Source organism: Oryctolagus cuniculus, chromosome 3 (assembly GCF_964237555.1).
Source record: "Oryctolagus cuniculus chromosome 3, mOryCun1.1, whole genome shotgun sequence".
NCBI classification, from domain to species: Eukaryota; Metazoa; Chordata; class Mammalia; order Lagomorpha; family Leporidae; genus Oryctolagus; species Oryctolagus cuniculus.
The window spans coordinates 136,958,218-136,984,480 of record NC_091434.1 but is presented as its reverse complement, the minus strand read 5'-3'; the positions used below and the strand labels follow the sequence as shown (position 1 = coordinate 136,984,480).

Sequence of the window (26,263 nt, the reverse complement as noted above, 5' to 3'; positions counted from 1 at the left end):
ATTTTTTTAGTAAATAACCTGATTATTAGAAAAGAGGCATATTTATGTTAATATCTTTAAAAAGATTTTATTTATTTATTTGAGAGGCAGAGTTACAGACAGAGGGAGAGACAGAGAGAAAAGTCTTCCATCCGACGGTTCACTCCCCCAATAACCGTAACGGCCAGCGCTGAACCGATCTGAAGCTAGGAGCCGCGGGCTTCTTCCGGGTCTCCCACGCGGGTACAGGGGCCCAAATACTTGAACCATCCTCTACTGCTTTCCCAGCCCATAGCAGAGGGCCAGATTGGAAGAGAAGCAGCTGGGACAGAACTGAGGCCCGTATGGAACACCAGTGCTGTAGGTGGATGCTTAGCCTACTAGGCCACAGCACCTGCCTCATGTATTAGTATATTTTTAAGAATGGAAATATATCTTGATTTTACACCTTCTAGACATGCTTTCAAGTAGGGTTCCTCAGCCCTGGCACTACTGACATTTTGGGTTGGATACTTCTTTGTTTTCAGTATGTGGCATCCTTAGTCATGGCAATTCCAGAACAACTCCAGATACTGCCCCATGTTCCCTAAGGAACAACTGTGCTGGTGGAGAACCAGTACTTTGCTGGGATAAGAATGGGCTATAGTGCTCTGAGAGACAGAAAATGCATCAAAGATTACTGCTTCCATGTCTAGAATCATCGTATGTGGGACACAATCTGTAAACACCAAAAGAGTATTTTTAAATTGTAGAAAATGAAACACATGTGTCCTTTCTCTTTAAGATAATTATCAACATAATAGTGTTGGTATATTTATATAGGGGATTCTGAATTCCTTTAAAAATACAACATCTCCCACTCAACCAACCAAATAATTCTAAAACCATTTTGATGTACAGAGTCAAAGATTAAATTCAATTATTTTACCTTGAGGGCTGAAATTATAGTCTGCTCAGCTGCTGCTGGGAAGGAGCTCTGGCTGGAAACCACCTAGAACAAGGTTTTGATCCAGTTACAGTTCTGCTGAAGTCATTTTTTTTTAATTTGTAAGAACTAATATTGAACATAACAAAGCTGTTTCCACAAGCTACATGTAAAATATTATCATTATAGCAATATACATGATTTAAAAATGCATTAGTATTTGTTAAGATATGTTGAGAAATAGTTACAGGTATAAAGCAAATACACCTTTCAGATAATTAAAGCATCAAGAATACTAGAAGCTTTGTTTTTTCTTTATTCACTTAAGATAGATGAAATACAAAGTTTTAACTTGAAAAGGTCAGGATAAAGCCATATTTATTTATTTATTTTAAAAAATTCACATTTCTTAAGGCTAATTTTCAACAAGTACACACATTCTGAAAACTGAAAATATCAACAAAGACATTTAAACCAGGCTAAACATAATATAATCTTTTGACTGCTTGTGGTACTTTAGAGTAATGATTAAAGAAAACAGGAAAGTTTTTGATAACTTTTCTGAGATTTACCTGTTAACATCTGTATAGTCAGCTTTTTATCACTACATTTAAATACCTAAAAAAAAACTAAGTTTATAAAGACAAAAGGTTTACATAGCTCCCAGTTTGGGAGGTTCAAGTTCAAGATCAAGCAGCTCCTGGTTTCACCTCTGATGAGGTGGCAGGAGCAGAGGAAGGAAGGATCACATGGCGAGCCAGGAAGCAGAGAGGCTGGGCTGTGCTCAGCCTTTACAACCCACCCTTCTCATGAGAGGCAGGCCTCCAGCGACCCAGATTCCCCTCCACCCCCAAGGCCACTCCCCAAACACCGGAACTTGATTAAGTTTAGGCCCTGTGGCACCACTAATTTAAGACTTTGAGTTTCAAGTTTTGCCATGAGTTTGGAAGACAGATTGTGTTCAATCATAGTAATAATGCTTTAAAGTACATTTTGCTTACCATAAAAAATATACCAACTGTGTATTTCTAATAGGTCAAAGGATTTGTTAAAATTGTTAAATAAGTAACAGTCACTTATAATCGAAAATACAATCTAGTATGTTAAAGCTCATATAAGAGATCAAGTTTTAAAGAACATCATCCAACCTATAGCTTTCTTCAGGTCTTCTAAATATTTATCTTCGTATTTACTATTTTGAAAATGATCTACAAAGAATAATCAAACACAAGCACCTCAAAAGTAATGGATGGGACTGAAAGTGTTATCTTCCTAGTATTTAAGAATATAGTTTAAACTAAACAAACTAAACAATACAGCTGACTCTCCATATCCATAGGTTCCAAATCCAAAGATAAAAAACATTTCGGGGAAAAACAACCATGTATGTTCTAAACACATACAGACTTTCTAATCTAGTCACTATTCCCTAAAGAACATAGTATAACAATTGTTTATATTGTGCTAACATTGTGTTAGGTACATCTAGAGATGATTTAAAGTAATTGTGTAGATTTACGGAAATACTATGTTGTTTTATATAATGGATTTGAACATCCAAAAGATTTTTTTTACTTTACTTCTCCCCCACACCCCACAAAGAAACCTTTTATTTAAGGAATACAAACTTCATGCATTTCATAAGTATAACTTTAGGAATACAGTGATTCTTCCCACTACTCACCCTCCCACCCATACTCCCACTCCTCCCCCTCTTCCCTCTCATTATTCCCAACTCCATTCTCCATTAAGCATCCAAAAGACCACAATCAGCTGAGGTCTACATGTGTGTGCTGGAATCTATCCTACACTGGCAACGAGGGACAACCCTATATGGAGGCAAGTAAGTTAAGGGTTGGCCATGTCTTTTCTTTTCACAGGCAGAATTAGAGAGAGAAAGAGAAAGAGAAAGAGAGAGAGAGAGAGAGAGGGAGAGGTCTTCCTTTTCCATTGGTTCATCCCCCAAATGGCCACCATGGCCAACACACTGTGCTGATCCGAAGCCAGGAGCAGGTGCTTCCTCCTGGTTTCCTATGCGGGTACAGGGCCCAAGCACTTGGGCCATCCTCCACTGCCTTCCTGGGCCACAGCAGAGAGCTGAACTGGAAGAGCAGCAACCGGGACAGAATCTGGCACTCCAACTGGGACTAGAACTTAGGGTGCCGGTGCTGCAGGCGGAGGATTAGCCAAGGGAGCCACAGCACCGGCCATGGCCATGTCTTTTAAATGCTTTAGTAAAACATGGCAAGAAAGAAAGCATATGGTCTGCTTTCAAGCAGTCATCAGTGATTATATGATAAAATTTTGCTATTTATAATATAGCTTCTCTTTGCCTTTTTTGCTTTTTTATTATTTTATTTTTTTGACAGGCAGAGTTAGCGAGAGAGAGAGAGACAGAGAGAAAGGTCTTCCTTTGCCGTTGGTTCACCCTCCAATGGCCGCCGTGCTGCAGCCGGCGCACCGCGCTGATCCGATGGCAGGAGCCAGGTGTCTCCTCCTGGTCTCCCATGCGGGTGCAGGGCCCAAGCACTTGGGCCATCCTCCACTGCACTCCTGGGCCACAGCAGAGAGCTGGCCTGGAAGAGGACCAACTGGGACAGAATCCAGAGCCCCAGCCGGGACTAGAACCCGGGGTGCTGGCGCTGCAGGTGGAAGAGTAGCCTAGTGAGCCGCAGCGCTGGCTTCTCTGCCTTTTTTGAGCAGAGACAGAACCTCTGACATGTTGGGAAGCTTTAGAATTCTTTTTTTTTTTTTTTTTTTTATCTTTTATTTAATGAATATAAATTTCCAAAGTACGACTCATGTGTTACAATGGCTTCCCCCCCATACCGTCCCTCCCACCCACAACCCTCCCCTTTCCCACTCCCTCTCCCCTTCCATTCACATCAAGATTCATTTTCGATTATCTTAATATACAGAAGATCAGAAGCTTTAGAATTCTTATCCTGTCTTTCTTGAGTTTTGTTATGATTTACTACCACCCACACATTAGCAAATTCTGCTTTTCAGTAAGTACGAAACATGTATGATTTTCCCTCAAATGATCTGTTCAACTGGATTACCTTGTGGATCTACACTTGATGTGTTTTAAAACAAATATATAGACAAAAAGTCAAATAATAAAGGTCAGGATGCTTAGAAACAGTTAATGCCTCAGCTTATTTAATGATTATGTTTTCACTGTATTCTTTTCCAACTAAATAATTCCTAAGTTGTCTAAACTTGAGACAGAATAAAGAAGAAGTCAAAGTTAATTCAAAAGAACTTAATTAAATAAAAATAAAAGTTACCTTTGTTACTGATTGGTGTAACTTATATAGTGAGTTGACCACTGCCACGTTTCTTTTCTGTCCTTCAGTAAGAGGTCCAATCACCTGACTCGCATCTCCTTGTGTGGAGAGCTGTAGGAATTCAATACAAAAAGGTACTATTAAAATGACAGTTTTCATGTATTTTAAAGAAGAACTTCTTTAACTGGAGAGAAGTTTCTGCATTTTTAACAGACAGAACGCTAACTGAAATTATTCAAGTAAAGTTAAAGGTTTTGACTTTAGGAACAAGCAATCTCTGTGGACATAACACCATGGATGTGGGCGCCTGATTATCTGTACACAGGAAGTACATTTCTGTTAATACATCCTAGCTGACGGGCCCCTGAGGCAGGTGTGACCCAAATGCCCAGTGTGTGCAGCTATTCTGATACATTAGTGTAGTAACCCTAAGGAATACCTTCTGGAAACTGCCCAGAGGATTTTCTTTTCCTATTCAAAACCTCAGAAATATGGTATCAAAAAAATGAAGGAGAGAGAGAAGGAAGGGAGAAAGAAATAAAAATAAATCTATATCCTATGTATATTTGACAGCCATCCTAACACTCCAATGAAATAGGTGGTGGAAATAGGATATTCTTATTTTTTCACAGACTTAAAAAAAGTAAAAAAAAAAAAAAAAAAAAGGAAGTTGCCCAAGATTTATACTGGGCACAGATGACCAGTAGAAGTGTTACAAGTAGTAAAAACTTTCTGGAGCCAGTGCTGTGGTGTAGCAGGCAAAGCTGCCGCCTGCAGTGCCGGCATCTCATATGGGCACTGGTTTGAGTCCCGGCTGCTCCATTTCTGATCCAGCTCTCTACTATGGCCTGGGAAAGCAGTGGAAGACGACCCAAGTCCTTGGGCCCCTGCACCACACTGGACACTTGGAAGAAGTGCCTGGCTCCTGACTTCGGATTGGCGCAGCTCCAGCCATCGCGGCCAATTGGGGAGTGAACCAGCAGATGGAAGATCTCTCTCTCTCTCTCTCTCTCTTTCTGCCTCTCCTTCTCTCTGTGTAACTCTGACTTTCAAATGAATAAATGAATCTTTAAAAAAAATAAAAAAACTTTCTACTCCTGCTCTTTGATTTACTTCTAAGTGCATCAGCTTTAGGGAAAAAGCTATAGAATGCTTTATTGATTTAATCTATAACCATTACACTCAGGTTTAGGAAAAAATCCACATATTAACTAATTATTCTCATAATGATCAGATTTCAGTCCAATTTTCTGTAACAATTACTAAGGTAAATTAAATTTGATCAGGATATAGAAAACATAATTTAACTCACTCCATGCATGTAGATGAGATACCAAACACAAAAAAGTGTCCTCTCAGGAAAGTTGAAACTAACAGGAACTTAGTTTGGCAATGGCAATGAAAAGAAAGAGAATACTCCTTTGTTAAAGTTGCAACCCATGATGGTGATTATTAAGTCAACACAAGACTTTGTGACACCAGATGAAATAACCCCAATATGATTTTGACTTTCCTCATAGACACAGAGAATTTTTAACTTGCAATCAAGTTATTTCTAAAATGGTCATTTTGAGTTGGTGGTCTGAAAAAAAAAACTTTCTTGCGGAAATTATGTTAAAAATAGTGGTTAGACCTAAAGAAGAGCCCATACATTAGATTTAATCTACAGTGTGGTGAAGTAACAATAGTAGGATGTTAGGAGCTCCCAAGAACATGCAGGATAGGCTCAGAGCTGTGGGAAGGATGGAGAAGGGCTTGCATGGTAGAGCTAACGCACACCGGTCAGCAGCAGCAGGGGTACGGCAGATTGAGGAGCTGAGGCTAAGTATCCATACATACTCAAGTTAGGAGCCCTCGCTCTGCAAATTCTAAATTCTTATTTCTCTTGGCTTCTCTCAAGTTTCTTTGCAAACAATTTTGATGAACCAACAAAGAAATGGCAAAGGGAAAAAATTTCTTATTATTTCAATTTATGGTTTATTTCAACTTACATCAATGGGATAAATCTATTTCAGTTTATGTGTTCTGTATTTCATAAGAAAAAAGCTTATTACAGTGGGGATGGCACTGTGGAATAGCAGGTAAAGCTACCACCTGCAGCGCTGGCATCCCATATGGGCGCCAGTTCGAGTTGTGGCTGCTCCACTTCTCTCTCTCTCTCTCTCTCTCTCTCCCTGCGTTTCCTTCTTTCTCTGTATAACTCTTTCAAATAAATAAATAAATAAATCTTAAAAAAATACTTTCAGAAGTTGATAGATATCCAGAAGGGAAATCAACCAAGAAGCAACAGAATTAAACTGCACCTTAGATCAGTAGAATCTAACAGATATCTACAGAACACGACAACCAACAGCTGCAGAATACACATTCTTCTCACCAGCACATGGAGCGCTGTCCAGTACAGATCACACGGTAGGTCACAAAACAAGTCTCAATAAATTTAAAAGAGAAATCATATCAAGTGCTTTTTTCTGACAGTAATGCAATAAACTAGAAATCAGTGGCAAGACAAACTTTGAAAACTGCATAAATACATGGAAATTAAACAACTTAGTGCTGAACAATCAATGAATCAAGGAAGAAATTAAGAAGGAAATTAAAAAATTTCCCAAAACGAATGAAAATGGAAATACAACATGCCAAAATCTGTGGGATACATCAAAAGCAGAACAAAGAGGGAAGTTAATAGCAATCAATGCCTACATTAAAAAAGCAGAACGTTCTCAAACAATTTATCACTAGATTCTGAGGAACTAGAAAACAAAGAAAATAATCAAACTAACAATTAGCAGAAGGAAAGCAGTAAAACTCAGAACACAAATAACATTAAAGACTTAAAAAATACAAAAAGTGTCTATATGAAGAGCTTTAAAAAGATAAATAAAATTGACAAAATACAAAAAAAATCAGAGCTGAAAATGGAGACATTAAATGTGACCCCACATTTGGCCAGCGCTATAGTGCAGCTGGTAAAGCCGCCGCCTGCATTGCTGGCATCCCATATGGGCACAGGTTTGAGTCCTGGCTGCTCCAATTTGATCCAGCTCTCTGCTATGGCCTGGGAAAGCAGAAGATGGCCCAGATGCTTGGACCCCTGCATCTGTGTGGGAGACCTGGAGGAAGCTCCTGGCTCCTTCTCTCTTTCTCTCTGTGTGTGTGTGTGTGTGTAACCCTGACTTTCAAATAAATAAATAACTCTTTTAAAAAAAACTGACACCACAATAATACGAAAGATTATTAGAGATCACTATGAACAATTACACAGCAACAACTTTGCTATTCTAGAAGGGACACATTCCTGAACATACTTTACCCAGACTGAATCATGAGGAAACAAAATACCTAAGTAGACAATATTAAGTCATGGCACTGAATCAGAATGTCTGTCTCCCATCAAACAGGCCAGGACTGGATGGCTTCAGTGCTGAATTCTACTCAACATTTAAAGAATAATGAATCCAACAACATACATGAAACCAGAGGTCACTATTTTAAGTGAAATTAGACAAGCAAAGATAAGTGTCACTTATCTCACTATGATCTCATAGGTGGTATATAAAAATAGGTGATCACAAGGAGTTAAAAGTATAAAGAGGGTTACAAGATGCTGGGGAGGGAAGACAGGAAGGCAAAATGGAAAAGGTTGATTAATGAGTACAAAGTTACAGCTAGATAGAAGCGCTGGGTTCTACTGCACAGCAGCTTCTATAAATAATGCGAATGTATGGCATATTTCTCTGTTAAACCAAAGTAGGACATTTTTTTTTTTAACTTATTTGACAGATAAAGTTAGACAATGAGAGAGAGAGAGCAACAGAGAGAAAGGTATTCCTTCTGTTGGTTCACACCCTAAACGGCCACCATGGCCGGAACTACGCCGATCCGAAGCCAAAAGCCAGGTGCCTCCTCCTGGTCTCCCACATGGGTGCAGGGGCCCAAGCACCTGGGCCATCCTCCACTGCCTTCTCAGGCCACAGCAGAGAGCTGGACTGGAAGAGGAGCAACCGGGCCCAGAACCTGGCGCCCATATGGGATGCCAGCACGGCAGGCGGAAGATTAACCAAGTGAGTCATGGTGCCAGCCCCAGGACATGTTTTCACTAAGAAGAAATGTTAAATGCTTGAGGAGACAAATATTTATCCCAATTGGACAGTGTATCTATGTATTAGAACATTACATGGTAACTTATGAATATGCATAATTTGGATGTCTATTAAAACATTTTAAAAGAAAATGGTAATGTAAGAAACATATACGTTAGGCTAATCCTCCACCTTGCGGCGCCGGCACACCGGGTTCTAGTCCCGGTCGGGGCGCCGGATTCTGTCCCGGTTGCCCCTCTTCCAGGCCAGCTCTCTGCTATGGCCAGGGAGTGCAGTGGAGGATGGCCCAGGTGCTTGGGCCCTGCACCCCATGGGAGACCAGGAAAAGCACCTGGCTCCTGGCTCCTGCCAGGATCAGCGCGGTGCGCCGGCTGCAGCGGCGGCCATTGGAGGGTGAACCAACGGCAAAGGAAGACCTTTCTCTCTGTCTCTCTCTCTCACTGTCCACTCTGCCTGTCAAAAAAAAAAAAAAAAAAAAAAAGAAACATATACGCTTTATCCAGATTTATCAATTTTTAAATGTCTTACTCCATTTGCTTTATTATTTGTATTCTTTCTTGCACACACATACAGGTGTATGTGTAATGTGTTTCTACATACACTATGCCCTCCACCCCTAAATATTTCAGTGTGTGCATTTCTGTTTTCCTTCTTTTAAAAAAGATTTATTTACTTATTTATTTGAAAGAGTTACAGCGAAAGAGAGGGAGAGACACACAGAAAGAGGTATTTCTTATCTACTGGCTCACTCCCCAAGTGGCTGCGACAAGCCCAGACTGTGGTAGGCTGAAGTCAGGAGCTTCACCCAGGTCTCCCACACAAATGCAGGGGCCCAAGCACCTGGGCCATCCTACAGCCTTCCCAGGCTATAGCAGAAATCTGCATTGGAAGTGGAGCAGCTGGGACTTGAACCGGAGCCCATATGGGATGCCAGCATTGCAGTTGGTGGCTCTACCCACTAAGTCACAGCCCCAGATCTGCATATTCGGTTTTATAAGTTTGTCCTTTTTATTGCTACTGCTGTTCCATTGTACAATTTCATGAGAGTTTTTTTTTTTTTTTTTTTTTGGTGCTCCCTTAAAAAAATTTTTTTTTCTTTTTAATACTTGAAAGGCAGAGTAGGTGGGGGTGGGGGAAGAGATCAATGATCCATCTATTGGCTCACTCTCCATATGCCTGTCACAGCCAGGCTGGTCTAGGCTGAAACCAGGAGCCAAATGCCAGGGAAGCGACCCGAGCTGGAGAAGCTTATGTACCCTCTGAGTTGTGAGAACAAAGATCCTGCAGAGCAGGAACTGCCCACCCAGTGCAGAATCTCCCAGCTATCCTGAGCCATTCTAACTTTTCTTGTTTAAAGCCATTTCCTGCTTTCAAATTTCAAATGCCCTACTGCAATTAACTTGTTACTAAATTACACACATGTTCAGCAAGGTATTTTAAAGCAGAAAATGCTTATTACATGTCTGTAGAATGATTCAAGAATTCAAGTAGTTTTCTTTTTCAAAGTCAATCTTAATTGAGATGAATAAAGGGGTACACTGGTACAAAACCACAGCTTTAGCTGTAAAGCAATGGGAACTAAGGACTAGAAAAGTGGAGGGCCAGTGCCGCGGCTCACTAGGCTAAATCCTCCTCCTGCGGTGCTGGCACCCCGGGTTCTAGTCCCAGTTGGGGTGCCGGTTCTGTCCCAGTTGCTCCTCTTCAAGTCTAGCTCTCTGCTGTGACTCGGGAGTGCAGTGGAGGATGGCCCAGGTCCTTGGGCCCTGTACCCACATGGGAGACCAAGAGGAAGCACCTGGCTTCTGGCTTCGGATCGGCGCAGTGCGCTGGCCGCAGTACAACGGCCATAGTGGCCACTTGTGGGGTGAACCAACGGAAAAAGGAAGACCTTTCTAACTCTGTAAAAAAAAAAAAAAAAAAAAGAAAAGAAAGAAAGAAAAAGAAAAATGGAAACAGTAAGAGATTCAACACAGCAAAACACAGGAAGTATATGCTCTGAGAATCATGTCACAACATACCAACACAGTCTGGGAAGATGTCAGATCCCAAAGGAGTTACATGAGGTTTGTTTTTTTTTTTTTTTTTTTTTTTTTTTTGACAGGCAGAGTGGACAGTGAGAGAGAGAGACAGAGAGAAAGGTCTTCCTTTGCTGTTGGTTCACCCTCCAATGGCCGCAGCGGCCGGCGCACCGCGCTGATCCGATGGCAGGAGCCAGGAGCCAGGTGCTTTTCCTGGTCTCCCATGGGGTGCAGGGCCGAAGCACCTGGACCATCCTCCACTGCACTCCCTGGCCATAGCAGAGGGCTGGCCTGGAAGAGGGGCAACCGGGACAGAATCCGGCGCCCCGACCGGGACTAGAACCCGGTGTGCTGGCGCCGCTAGGCGAAGGATTAGCCTTGTGAGCCGCGGCGCCGGCCGGAGTTACATGAGTTTTAAAAATCTCCCCCCCACACATACATACACGGAATGAATGAATGAATATGAATGGGAATACAAGGCTAAACAAAACATTAAAAAATAATTAAAATGCTTCCTGAGTGCAAATAACAAGATATATCACTCCTTAATTTAACTATCTGAACAAACTACTTTTCAGAGATTCTAATTTTGTACATCTGCTCACCAGAAACAACATGTGAATTCAATGTGTGAGAAACAACTTCTGAGAATGAATCCACAAAGTAAAGAAGGTAATATGAAAACTTATTTTTAAAAAATGGATTTATGAGAGAGAGAGCCAGCTAGCCATACATCTCCCATCCTCTGGTTTAGTCCCTAAATACCTACAATAGGGAGGATTGAGATAGGTCACAGCTGGAGGTCAGGAACTCAACCCAGGACTCCCCTGTGGGTGGGCAGGGACTCACTATCTGAGCCATCACCACTGTCTCCTAGCCTGCACATAAACAGGAAGCCAGAATTGGGGGCAGCAGGACTCAAACGTAGGCACTCAGATATGGGATGCAGCAAGTGCTACTATTATCAGAGTAGAGAACAATGTGAAATGCACACTGATATATAATGATTCCCTGAAAAAAAAAATGAGTGAACATTTTCAAACTTAAATCACGTATTCTTAAAATCTTTGAAATATGTTTTGATGAGCCATTAGTTTTTATATCTATTCAAAAGTTATTTTCTTGAAAGTAGTGTCTGTATTATAACACCAAATTATTTTTTTAATGTGAAATTAAAAAAAGTTTAATGTGAAATTAAAAAAATCTATAGTCTAAGATAAGTTTTCTAATCAATTTGGGGCTTCATTGCAAAAAAAAAAAAAAAACAGAAAAAGGCAAAGAATTATTAGTTTAATGTAAAGTAGAAGGGACAAATACCTAGATGTTATATTGTCATCTCCCTCCCACCACGTACCTAGAAGACAGAAACCAATCATCACTCGTGCCTTTGTTAAAGCCTCTCAACAAAGCATCCCAGAAAGAGACTGTACATCTCTTAGAGTTGACCCACAAGATCAATCTATGAGCAACCTGGACCTCATTATAACAGATTTATGGACATACAGTCCCATGATCCTAGGTGTAGGCTATGGTTCACCTGAATGTTTTCTACAAAGAGAGATGTAAGGGGACAATACTCTCTAACAGGCTCAAAAATAGCATACCTTAGATACTCTAAGGTATGTGTGCAAAGATCACAAGCTAGGAAAGTTACATGCATAAAGATGTTAATTATAAAACAGAGAAACTAGAACATCCTACATGTCCAAGAAGGAAGGAATAGTTGGGTATATAAGGTATTCACATGATGAACAACTTAACAATGAGATACACATAAGTATAATGCTAACGGCAGGGGGGAATGGATTGTTCTATGTAGCAATTTAATTTCACAAAAATACTGGAAAGAAAGCAAAAAATGTTATGAAACAGGATGAAGCATGACAAAGAGGAGATTAAGGGCAGGTGTAGTGGTGCAATGAGTTAAGTCAGGATTAATGAAATACTAGTAAAAGGCACTATGGATTCCCAAAAAGCACCTAGAAGTTTTACTTTGTAGAATTAAGAGGTCTTAAAAAGCTCATGGAAAACATGTATTATGAAAAAACCATGTATGGATTTAAAAACCTTTTGCTCCTAAATAAATTTATCTTTTAATTCATTTTCCATAACCTTTCTAAAGTACACTCAAACTCAGGAATTATTATACAATGCTACTTCATTCATTCTAAAATCTAGAAAGATACAATCTCCACCCCTCAAAGATTTAAGATGATATGGGAAAATGAAATTTCTTTGAAGAGAAAGTTAATGAAAACTAATCTCTGTAAGGTACTTTTTTTTAAAGATTTTATTTATTTATTTGACAGGTAGAGTTATGGGGGGGGGGGGAGGTCTTCCTTCCATTGGTTCACTCCCCAAATGGCTGCAATGGCCGCAGCTGTGCTGATCCGAAACCAGGAGTCAGGTGCTTTTTCCAGGTCTCCCATGTGGGTGCAGGGGCCCAAACACTTGGGCTGTCCTCTACTGCTATCCCAGGCCACAGCAGACAGCTGGACTGGAAGAGGAACAACCAGGACTAGAACTGGCACCCATATGGGATGCTGGCGTTGCAGGTGGAGGATTAACTTAGTGCACCATGGCACCGGCCCCTTTAAGGTACTTTTTGAATATCTAACCTATGACACAAATAAAAATAACTTATTTTTTATTTACTTAACAAATGCTTTCATTATAGATTACTTGGCTTAAATGATTAAATATCACTTAGCTTATTATAAGTTGATCATCCTATAAAACATAATGTTTATATATGTAGGCACTCACAATTAAATGATCAAGTATCCCTAATTTTAAATATAGTTTATAATAAACCAGAAACTGTATTTTATCTGGAATCTAGATTTAGGGTACCTTTCTATAAATGTACATCCAAGCTGAATCTACATATTCCACACACAATTTCTCAAGTCCTGACCCATCAACCTAATAAAACGTCCATAGTGAGTTAAAATAATCTTCTTGCATGTTAAAAAAGTATCAGAAAATGGCCGGCGCCGTGGATCACTAGGCTAATCCTCCCCCTTGCGGCGCTGGCACACCAGGTTCTAGTCCCGGTTGGGGCGCCGGATTCTGTTCCGGTTGCCCCTCTTCCAGGCCAGCTCTCTGCTGTGGCCCGGGAAGGCAGTGGAGGATGGCCCAAGTCCTTGGGCCCTGCACCCCATGGGAGACCAGGAGAAGCACCTGGCTCCTGCCTTTGGATCAGCGCGGTGCGCCAGCCGCAGCATGCCAGCTGCGGCGGCCATTGGAGGGTGAACCAACGGCAAAAGGAAGACCTTTCTCTCTGTCTCTCTCTCTCACTGTCCACTCTGCCTGTCAAAAAAAAAAAAAAAAAAAAGTATCAGAAAATATATTCAAGAAAATATACACTGTATTTTACAATTCCCTGGATTCATAAATAACACAGAACATGTTCCTTGGAGCTGGCCTTGTGGCACAGGTTAAAGGGCTGCCTTTTGAGGCTGGTGCTGTGGCTTACTGGGCTAAGCTGCAGCCTTTGAATCTGGTATCCCATATGTGCATCAGTTTAAGTCCTGGCTGCTCCACTTCCAATTCAGCTCCCTGCTCACGTGCCTGGGAGAGCAGTGAAGGATGGCCCAAATGCTTGGGCCCATGCACCTACATGGGAGACCTGGCCGAAGCTCCCATCTCCTGGCTTCAGACTGGTCCTGCACCAGCTGTTGTGGCCATTTGGCGAGTGAACCAGAAGATGGAAGATCTCTCTCTGTAACTCTGACTTTCAAGTAAGTGAATAAATAAATCTTTAAAAACAAGAGGCGGAGGGGTGCTGACTGTGATGCTGGCAATCACACTGGTTCAAGTCCCAGCTGCACCATTTCCAATTCAGCTCCCTGTTAATTTGCCTGAGAAAGCAGCAAAGGATAGCTCAAGTCCTGGGGTCCTTGCCACCCAAGTGGCAGACCTGGATGGAGTTTTGCGCTCCTGGCTTTGGCCTGGCTTAGTTCTGGCTGTTGTAGACATTTCGAAAGCGAATCAGCAGATGGAAGAGCTCATTTTCTCTGTCCCTCCCTTTCACAGTAGAACTGACTTTCTTTTTTTTTTTTTTTTTCTTTTTAATGATACCTTTTTAATAATACTCCACCTCTTCCTCTTAGGGGGAAACACCACTCTAACTTGGTTGTTTATTGTTCTTACATGTTTTGGGGGTTATAGTTAATTTTTAATCATCTCCTTGCACGCTTTCATCTTTGAAATACCCTTTGCTGCGAGTATGTTTTCAAGAAAACAAAAACCTGAACAAATACAAAAGTTATTTTCTACAAGCCAACAGAATAGGTAGAAGTCAGTGCTGGGGAAAACAAAGTCCCCTCAGGGACTTGTAGCCAATGGCATGGCTTTGTCCTAGTGGGTCCTCTGACCCCAGTGGTCTTCCAGAGGTCTAGATAACCCTTGGCCAGACGGGACTCTCTTGCAAGTCCTCTAGTCTCCTGCAGTATTTGAAGGACAGTGCTTGTTGACGCCTGGAGCTGGGATTTTCAGACTCCTGGTGGGAATCTGGCCTTGATCGCTTGCTCCTCTGTGAAGTAGAACTGACTTTCAAATAAATAAATCTTAAAAAGTTCTTAAATAAAAAAGCAGGTAATACTTAGGTTAACTTTTGTAGCTATCCATGAGTGTTAAGAGTGCAGTGTTTCTGCACTTTAAAACACTTTCAGGCCGACACCGTGGCTCAATAGGCTAATCCTCCACCTAGCGGCACCGGAACACTGGGTTCTAGTCCCGGTTGGGGCGCCGGATTCTGTCCCGGTTGCCCCTCTTCCAGGCCAGCTCTCTGCTGTGGCCTGGGAAGGCAGTGGAGGATGGCCCAAGTGCTTGGGCCCTGCACCCCATGGGAGACCAGGATAAGTACCTGGCTCCTGCCATCGGATCAGTGCGGTGCGCCGGCCACAGCGCGCCAGCCGCGGCAGCCACTGGAGGGTGAACCAATGGCAAAAGGAAGACCTTTCTCTCTGTCTTTCTCTCTCTCTCTCACTATCCACTCTGCCTGTCAAAACAAACAAACAAACAAACAAACAAAAAACACCTTCAGAGTTAGGAGGGCATGCATAACTGCTTGCTCCTTCATTTGAATAAGCCTTAGTCATATATATGTCTTTAAAAATTTTTGTCTCCCTTTTCTTTCAATTTTGGTGATTTGGTGATTTTCTGAATCCTTTCCTTTTTCCTTAAGCGGTATGCACTTTTTTTTTTTTTTAAATTAAAGTTTGGTGATTTTATGAGTCCTTCCCTTACTCTTTAGGGAAAAAGCATTTTCTTTTTTGATCTCTTTGATATTCTCCACTCATATTGGTCTAGTTAGCTTTAAAGGGGGGAACTAGAGGACTAACTGGATCAAAGACGGGAGACATTCCTAAGACTCAAGGGTCTGCTCTAATGTATGTGAACACTGTGAACACAATTCTAGCAGTTCAGAAGGCATTTTCATTTCTATCATGGTTGCTACATATATTTTACTATTAAATTTATCAAGCATCCCTAATCCGCAAATCTGAAGTCCAAAATGCCCCGAAATCCTTGGAACACTTTGATTTTCAGATTTTCAGATTAGGGATGCTTGACCTGTATAGTCTATGGAAATATTTCCAAACCCAAACAACTCCAAAATCTGAAACACTTCAGGTTCCAAGCATTTCAGATGAGGGACACTCAACCCACCATATAATTCTGTAGCATTCATGAGGAAGTTGAATTACATCCCATACCCTGGATCAAGGTAGAAGCAAAAGCTCTATTTGACTACTAGTTTGCTTGAAAAGACACAGAAGCTCCAGGCATTAAAACTTCCAAGGTAAAAAATTGACTTGGTAATTCAAGGAGACTATCTGGAAAAGCTGAGTAACATCTGGAGTGAGAATAACTCCTAACACTTGTGAAAACTGAACAACATGTTTAAAGCACCTTCCCAAAGCTGGCGCCGTGGCTCAATAGGCTAATCCTTCACCTTGCAGCACCGGCACACCGGGTTCTAGTCCCGGTTGGGGCACCGGACTCTGTCCCGGTTGCCCCTCTTCCAGACCAACTCTCTGCTATGGCCCGGGAGTGCAGTGGAGGATGGCCCAAGTCCTTGGGCCCTGCACCCCATGGGAGACTAGGAGAAGCACCTGGCTCCTGGCTTCGGATCAGCGCGATGTGCCGGCCGCAGCACGCCGGCTATGGCAGCCATTGGAGGGTGAACCACCGACAAAAAGGAAGACCTTTCTGTCTCTCTCTCTCACTGTCCACTCTGCCTGTCAAAAAAAAAAAACAAAAAAACAAAAAAACAAAAAAAACAAAAAACAAAAAAAACACCTTCCCAATGGCACTGAAGTGCTATGCTAATACAGTGGTGAAAAACTGAGGGACAAGATCTCATCGCCCAAATTCTCTCCAAGCTTCTAAACTTCCAATTCCTGAGTGAGTGTGAAGGATTCTGCTTACTCAGAGACAAAATAAAATCTTATGCTAGGATAAAGGAAGAACTAAATAAAAGTACATAGTTTTAAATGATAAAGAAAAGACAAAAAAAAAGACAAGACAGAGAAGAAAATATTTACTTGAATATTATATATACGCTTATCATAATGAAAATGAGTTTAGAACAACAGGGATGAGGGGTGTATGGCCTAGCAGTTGACACTTGGGATTCTGGAATCCCATATTCAAGTGCCTAGTTTGAATCCTGGCTCCTTCATTGCCTATCCAGCTCTGCACTATTGCACAGTCTGGGAGGCAGCAGATGCTGGCTCAATATTTGCTTCCCTGTTTCCCATGTGGGAAACCTGGATTGAGTTCTTAGCTTTGGCCTGGTCCGGCTCTGGATGTTGTGGGCATTTGAGGAAGTGAGTCAGTCCATGGAGCTCTCCATCTGTCTGTCTGTCTGTCTCTGTTTCTGTGCATTTCATACAAAATCAAAATGTGATAAGGGGTCAATGTATATCATTCGATGAAGTCATAGAAAAACTATTCATGATTTTTTGAAAGTAATATTAACATTAATTACAGTGATTAAATTACCAGAGGAATGAATTTCTCTCTTCGCTTATGAAGCTAGTAGTCAAATAGAATAAAAATTTTTATGATTTTTAAAAAATTTTATTAAAGAATACCAATTTTATAAGTGCAACTTTAGGAATATAGTGATTCTTCCCACCATACCTGCCCTCCCATCTATACTCTCACCTCTCCTCCCTTCCCTCTCCCCTTGCCAATCCCATTCTCCCGTAAGGTTCATTTTCAATTAATTTTGTACACAGAAGACCAACTCTATACTAAGTAAAGATTTCAACAATTTGCACACATATACAGATACACACACACATACACACGATTGTTTGAGGATTAGTTTTACAGCTAACTCTCATACTACAACTCATTGAGGACAGAGTTCCTGCATGGGGAGTTAGTTCTCAGAGACTCCTGCTGTTAATTTAACAATTAACACTCTTATGTATGAAGTCAGTGACCATCCAAGGCTCTTGACATGAGCTGCCTAGGCCATAGAAGTTTTTGACTCCACAAACTCCATCAGTATTTGGACAAGACCATAAGCAAAGTAGAAGTTCTCTCCTCCCTTCAGAGAAAAATACATCCTTCTTTGATGGCCACTTCTTTCCACTGGGGTCTCACTGACAGAGATCCTTCATGTAGAACATTTTTAAGTGGCATAAAAATTTAACAAATACAGTTAGAATTCAAATAGAAAGATCATACCCCTGGGAACAACAACAACAAAAAGTTTCTGAACTCTTCTTTTGGATTGTTGCCATGACTCCAGTTGGGCTTTGTGACAGACAGCATAATTAGTCCCAATTCTTCATCCATGTTTGCACACATACTTTGCTCTTTAATTTTGCACTGTGGATGAGTTGCATTGGTGAACTAGTCTTAGAAGGATACTATCTCTGTTGTGCCACTGCCTTCATGAAGGGATCAAACCCAGGAAAGCCTGCTGCAGGATCAGTCTGAACTGCGGTCAAGGGTAGTCTATCTACATCAGCAGCCAGCCAGCCACATGAACAAACCCAGGCAGGATCACCAAAGCCACCTGGCTAAACTCATCTGACCAGAGAAGCATGAGCAATAAATCCTAATGTAGGTCACGTGTTGTTTGTGGTTATCTGTGACATGACATTCTTGTGGCAACAGATAAATAATATGACTTTGACCGACTTCAAAAACTCTAGATTTTTTTAGTCTCTTCTGAAAATATTTCCCAATGAGAATAATCATTATTTGTCATTGCTCTTCAGCTTTAATATGGCCTATTCTGTCTTAGACAAACTTGAAAGTCCACTGTGGCACAGCCTCCAAAAAATAATCTACCTCTCCTAACTCTGGGAAGTCAAACCAGAAAAACTTTCTCTGTGTGTGTATGTGTGTGTGTGTTAAATATTTATTTATTTATTTGAAAGGCAGAGTTACAGAAAGGGAGAGGTAGAGGCAGAGAAATTTTCCATGTGCTTGTTCATGCCCCAAGGCTGAGCCAAATCAAAGCCAGGAGCTTCTGTCGGGTCTCCCACAGCGGGGTTGGGGGGCGGGGGTGCGGGTGGTACAGTTGGGCCATCTTCCACTACTTTCCCAGGCACAATAGATCAGGGAGCTGGATCAGAAGCAGAGCAGCTGAGACTTGAACCAGCATCTGTTGCAGGTGGCAGCTGACCTGCTCTGCCACAGTGCCGGCCCCAGAAAAAGTTTTCTTAAAGGAAGAAAGGAGTGACCCTATAATAGTCCACCATAAGAAGAGAAGAGCTGGAGACAGCTGTGGTTCAGTGGTTTAAGACACTGCTTGTATTCCACGTTGGAGGGTTAGTTTGAGTCCCCAGCTGCGCTGCTTCTGATCTCCATGTTAATGCGCCTGGGAAAGCTGTAGATGATGGCACCAGACCTGTGACCCTGCCACCTGTGTGGGGGATGGATGGAATTATTGGGTCCTGGCTTTGGCCTGACCCATCTGGGCTATTGTGGCCATTTGGGGAGTGAACCAGTGGAAGGTATCTCTCTCTCCTTGTTTTCTGTCTGATGCTCTGCTTTTCAAACAAATAAACACATAAATCATATAAAAATATAACAGATACAGGAAAGAGCACAAGGCTGTCTAAAGGATCAGGAGGGTAGGTAAGCCAAACTGGCGTGTTTGTGTCACAGCTAAAGTACATTTAATCCAAGAGACTCTCTTGATATGCTGTACCTACTTCACATAATATTAAAAACTCTTTCAGGTGATTCCTATTTCCTTTGATATTTTTAAAATTTGAAAGGTAAGGCATAGTAGGCTAAGCTTCTGCAAGCAGTGAAGGCATCCCATATGGGCACTGGTTCATGTCCTGGCTGCTCCTCTTCCAATCAGCTCTGCTATAGCCTGGGAGAGTAGTGGAAGAGGGCCCAAGTACTTGGGCCCTTGCATCCACCTGGGAGACCCAGAAGAATCTCCTGACTTCCCTTCTCGACTGGTCCACCTCCGGCCACTGTGGCCATTTAGGGAGTGAACTAGTGGATGGAAGTTCTGTCTCTCCCTCTCTGTATGTGACTCTGCCTCTCAAATAAATAAATAAAAATCTTAAAAAAATTTGAAATGTAACAATACAAGTTATTACCATATAATACTACATGAGGTGGAATCCATGTAGTGGACCTTGCATTTTCATTAAGTAATCCTTTTAAAACTAAAAAATAAATAAATAAAAGAACTAGTATGTCTCTGCATGATCACGGAAATACCTCCCATGTAGGATTTTCCCAGTACAGGAATCCCAAGACTCCAAATTACTAATGAAATTATATAGAGAATAAAGTGTATATCTACAAAGCCTTAAATGAAATCCTGGTGTCTACAACTACTGACCTCATACATGGCTACTGACAGGCACTGAAACTGAAATTCCCCCTTAAGTGTCATTGCTATTATTGTTTCAAATGGCCTGAAACCTAATCAAATGCCAATCTAGTTTCCCATAGTTCATAACATTTGATATTTACACTGATTCGAGATGCCATTCTGCAAAACAATAATGGCTACTGTTGGAAAACTCACCAATAATTTACCTCCTAAAAGGAATATTTACTAGTGTATTTGCCTACAATTGATAATATAAGAGTTTACAAGCCTATCAATTATAAAAGTGGTACGATATTTAAATAGTAATATTTTGATATTCTTTTAATAAAGAGAATATGGAAAACTCTGATTCAAACTTTCTATTGAAAGGTCTAGTGACATTTTCTTCTAAAGATCACGTTTCAAAATATATAAATCACCAGTGTATCACTATTAAATAATTTGTTCAGTTCAATGATAAATTATTGATACAATTTATATACATAATTGAACATAAAGTTCTATTAAATTAATTATAACCTTACAATTCCTGTCAAGACAAATAAGAAGTTTTAAATAAAGTCTAAAAGCACATTTACCTCATTCTTACAAAAGAGCATCTAAGAAGCTGATATTCAAAGGACACATACCAAATTAAATAGCCATTAGAGGAAACAAATCCTTTTGCTCAGAATTCACATTTATGAATTCAATATTTAATTCCTGAAGCCTCAAAATTAACTACTAAATCATGTAACTATGCATTAAAATCACTAAGGTTAAATAAACTATAACACATATAAATGTTATGCATGTATTTAAATAGATTTAGATCTCTGTCATTATAAAATAAACAAATCACAAAACAATATATATATTACATATATATATATAAAATCCTGACCCTACTTTTATTAAATAAAAAAGATGTTGGTTTACATGTAAGATACAGGACAGAAAGAAAAGCAGTTTAAAGTTTGTTTTAGAGTCTGGTCTCAATTGAATGCTAGTTTCAAAAACTGCTCAACTGCTCACTGGCACGCTAAATTTAGACATCTTTATTGGTCATGCTACTAACCTTTTTCAGCTTCCATAATTTTCACATTTTGTACAGACACTAATACCACCCCTTTATGGGACCTGTGAGATAAGTGAGATAATACATGGCAATGGTTTGGCACAATCTGATTCCCTGCAAGTGCTTCATAGTGGTAGTTATTTTGTGATCCTACCTTCTTAAAAAGAGGACATTTTAAAAATGATTTATTTATTATTTATTTCAAATGCAGAGCTACAGAGACAGAAGGATATATACAAACACACAATCTTCTACTCATTCACTTCCCAGATGGCTGAGGAGAAGCCAGGAGCCTGGAACTCTATCTGAGTCTGGCCCCAAGCACTCAGGCCATGTGCGGCTGCTTCCCAGGCATATTAGCAAAGAGCTGGATCAGAAGTGGAGCAGCCAGGACTCAAACCAGCTCTCTTGTGAGATGCTGGCACAATGGACTCAGTGAATTTTTGGTACCATTTTGGATTCAGAAAAAAATGATGTAAAGACATTTCCCTACAGAGACTTTCATTTTGGTGACCCATAACCTTTGATGATCAATAACTGATGGGCCATAGGGGGAAAAAAATACACACGCAATGAAAGAAATAACTTCAGATCATTATAAGCATATGTACATACTCTACATACATGATTTATATTTTGTACTCTACTACATTTTAAAGCATTAAAATCAACGTGAAAATTTTTTATGAGCTTATCTCCTGACATGAATTAAGTTATATTAAGTATACTAAAATGTTCTGGCCATCACAAAACTTCTATAAACCTTTAGGGAAATAAATGTAGGATTCTAGGAAGTTGTTCATTCTGTATTTCAGGTTGTATTCTCAAGTCGCACTTTCTGAAAGCATACTTGTCTTTAAATTTGTAGCTCTCAGGGAGTGTTGTGCCACAGCAGGTTAAGTTGCAGCTTACAACAAGGGCATCACGTATTAGCGCTGGTTCAAGTTCTTCTGCACTGCTTCCAATCCACCTCCTTGCTCATGTGCCTAGGAAAGCACTCATGATGGCTGAAGTACCTGGGTCCCTGCCACATTTATGGGGAGACCTGGATGGCGTTCCAAGATCCTGGCTCCTGGTTTCAGCCTGGCTGAGTCCCCACTGTTCTGGATACCTGGGGAATCAATCAGTGGATGGATGATTTCTTTCTCTCTCTGCCTCACCCTTTTATGTCACTCTGCCTTAAAAATAAACAAATCTTTAAAAAAAATCCAGTTCTCCTTTTATCTCACTGCTTGAATATGCCATTAATTATCTGATCTGATATCTGTCAACTCTCACCCTCAGACTTCAATTTTTCATCTAGAAAGTAATTTTCCATTTATAGATGTAGTTTTAATATCAAATATCAAGCCAACACTTCCAGCTATACAGAGTACTCTACTAAACACTTTACTTCAAGTTTTCCTTAAGCTAATCTTAGTATTTGGCTACTTTCCTCTTAATGTTTTCAGTGTAACTATTCCAAAAGAATATGAACGCAGAAAGACTAAAAAGAAAACATGTCAAATTTAAAAACACAGAGAAGCAGAAAGTATTTTATTAAAGAGCCGAGAAATAATCACCAATAGTAAAATGCTACTTAAGTCGTTAGTCAGTAACTGTACTAAAACACGAAAGCATACAATGCTCTTTGGAGTTCTATGCAATGCTCAGGCTTTACTCATTTACTAAAATCAAAGTTGAAAAGAACTTTGTTAGTCTTTGCCATTGTAGGTTAAGTAGTCCTGGGTAATTTAGAACTACAAACTATTGGATCATCAGTATTAATTCAAATATGTGTTGAAACACTGTGATCTTGTCAAGTCTTTTGCCATTATTACAGTAACTGAAACTACATATGAGGGGCTGGTGCTGTGGTGCAGCAGGTTAAAGCCCTGGCCTGAAGCGCCGGCATCCCACATGGGCGCTGGTTCTAGTCCCGGCTGCTCCTCTTCCAATCCAGCTCTCTGCTATGGCTAGGGATAGCAGCAGAAGATGGCCCAAGTCCTTGGACCCCTGCACCCACGTGGGAGACCTGGAAGAAGCTCCTGGCTTCGGATCAGCGCAGCTCCGGCCGTTGTGGCCATCTGGGGAGTGAACCAGTAGATGGAAGACCTCCCTCTCCCTCTCCCTCCCTCCCTCCCTCTCTCTCTTCTCTCTGTGTAACTGACTTTTGAGTAAATAAATAAATCTTAAAAAAAAAAAAAAAAAACTACATATGAAACACTGTTCTCCACAGCCCCAAAGCCAACCATTTTCTGAAGGCATATACGCTGGTTTTCTTATAATGTTGTTCTCAGATGGGACCATTTCATAAGAATTTTTTCCTGACATTTTCAGTAATTGCACTACACCCTACTAGATATACTATCAAATTTTATTTATACCAGTAAATCATGTTTTTTTAAAAAAAGCAACAAATATTATAATAAGGCATTTATAAACAAAGTTTGAGAGAGACATTAGTCATCTAATTATCTACAGGGTTTCCGTGCCTCTATATGCCAGCTTTCAAAAACAAAGTTAAAAAAACAAACAAACAAACAAAAAAAGATACTTCTAAAATCATTTGTCAGTACTACAAGGACAATGGAATTGAAAATAGCACCATATTAGCAAACAAAATCTGGCCACCCACTGTAACTAAAAGTAGGAACTCTTTTAAAAGGACTTTTTAAATTATGGTAATGAAATCACCAAAGATCATTTTATGTAAATTTCGTTAGTTCAATTTGTCACCAAGCCACTCTAAAAATCATTACAAAACCAACCAGAAAAACTTGGATACAAGTAAAAAAAAAAATAGATTGCCTCATCTATTATGATGTTAGTATGGTTACTGAAAAGCAGTAATTGTAAACAAAATTACCAAAGTTCACAGTTAAGAGATACCACTTACAAGCTGCTCTGATTTTACACCATATAACTGGATGGTCTTGGCCACATTTTTTGACACAGCTAATGTGAGGTTTGCATCAACGGCAGCTATATTTAGCTCACTGGAGAAAATGAAAAACAGGTTTTAATTATTAGCAACAGAGTTCAGCAACAAAGAACAACATATAAACCTAAACCTCATAAGCATAGTGATGATTCTTTTTATAGATTTCACTGATTGCTTCCAAGATTTGGTTGCATTGTTTCAGTCCTCCCCTACATTTAGCAGTAGGAAAAAAATGCTTTGAGACAGCTGTTTTAATGACCAGTTTCTCATTAATACAAGCATATCATGTGTAGGTTCAGCCTGTGATTGAGAGAGTAAATTGTGGACAGATTTTCAAAGTAGCACTCTTGCTAATACTGATAAGTACAATTACAGGCACTGCATATCACAGACATCTGCAAGGAAATGACAGCTCTGAATGGAAATCATGACCTTGGAGGGACATAAGCTAAAAATATGAGTTACACATGATAAAGATATTCAGCTTCTTTACAAATTACACCAGTTCACTCTATTTCATACAGAGGCACTTTTAAAAACAAAAGCATAACAGGCTTATAATTTGACATTTTAAAACTTTAGGTTCCTTAAGCATTTTTATTGTCATGCTTTTCAATTTTAACATTAGATTAACTGGGGCATCTGATTGCCAAAAAATGGTATTTTATAAAGCACACAGACTACTAGGAGTTAAAAATTGCATGAATATCCACATATAGATGCAAAGCAAGAATAGTAGTTATTGTCTCTGAAGTAGAATAAAACCAGATTTTCTTTCCAAAGAAAGTGGAGAAGTATGAAACAACATTAGTGCTTATATGTGTACCAAAAATACTGTCCTATAATACTGAGACATGGTTTTCTTAAAGTTCATTTTTTTAATTCTATGGATTAATACAGGCAGAAGTAGCTGATTACAGCATTGGAAGCCAAAGTGAAAGACAGGAGATGCCACTTTAATATTTATATTCACAGGTCAAAGAGATCAAGGAACTTTTATTATTAAATGAGGTAACAGAGTAAAAAGGACTAGAGCCAGCACTTTGGAAAATCAGGATAAACATGAACAGACTAGAGAATTTATAGGAGTGTTTGCAACTGAAGATAAAGTTATGTAAGTAAGACCAGTGGTTTGTCAGTTTGACTCTTCCATGCCTTAGAGTAGCCATCTCCAAATCTGTAGTCTAAGAGACTTGACAGCCATACACCTTGGTCCTATACTGCTCAACACCATTTTTACTCTCCAAAATGTCCATCTCAAATATAGACCTCCTGTTATGACACCTTGCTAACTATCACAGGAACTCAGATAGTCTCAACTGGAAGTTAATCTGGCTAACTTCTAAATGTGTACATCTGAAGGCAACAGCTCAATTACAGTGTCTGCAGGCACTCATGTGGCACCTCTGCTAGGACACCTTCCCTCTTTAGTTTTCACAGCTATTATGCTCACTTGGAAAGCTTAAAATAGAAAATGTGAGTAGGCTAATCAGGAGTATAATCCTATTTCAGCCAGGAACCACTTTCTAGATTTAGGGAAAAAAAATACTAACCTCTACCTTTAAGTTTCTCACCTTGTAAAATTATTTTTAAACATACTTGCCTGCAGAATATAAGGAATTCACTGTGGTATGAAAAGCTCAGTATATTTTATATCTTTGGCAAGAGATACAACAATTGGACTCTTTAGCTTTATTAATTGAACTCTCAAGTGCTTATGTGTGCATTCACTGAAAAATTCTTGATTTCACTTCTAGCCCAATTACTTAAATAATTTGAAATAAATGAAATATGAAATGTTATCACACAGTACTAACAAATGTGGCAAACATCATATGGCATGGCATTTTATAAAACATACTTACCTTGCTATAGTCTTAATGATGCCATCAAGTTCATCAGATGAAGGAGGATTACGCCCACCAGGGGGAAAAACCAAGTTGATAGGATCAAAGAGTCGAGATAAGGATTTTGACAGGTAAGCAGCCTCATAAGGCTGCAGTGAATCTTTCAAGGCCTTTTCTGGACTGAGAATAAAATTTTTAAAAAGTTAACTTACATAAAACTGTATCAGACTGTAAACAGTTTTAAAAAATACATCTCCTACTAGAATTAGACAAAGAAAGGAATTAC

The 26,263-nt window shown here is 40.0% G+C and overlaps 1 protein-coding gene across 2 annotated transcripts in view; it reads right to left on the bottom strand.

Annotated features, from left to right (window-relative positions):
• Positions 1-26,263, bottom strand: part of COG5 (component of oligomeric golgi complex 5) — a 359,204-nt gene that overhangs the window by 42,184 nt on the left and 290,757 nt on the right. For both annotated transcript variants that reach the window (XM_008258350.4, XM_070071149.1), the window contains 4 exons: positions 25,996-26,157; positions 24,086-24,185; positions 4,195-4,305; positions 908-970 (listed from right to left, as the gene is read on the bottom strand). In XM_008258350.4, coding sequence (XP_008256572.1) covers positions 908-970; positions 4,195-4,305; positions 24,086-24,185; positions 25,996-26,157 — 436 coding nt within the window. The remainder of the gene's footprint in view (positions 1-907; positions 971-4,194; positions 4,306-24,085; positions 24,186-25,995; positions 26,158-26,263) is intronic.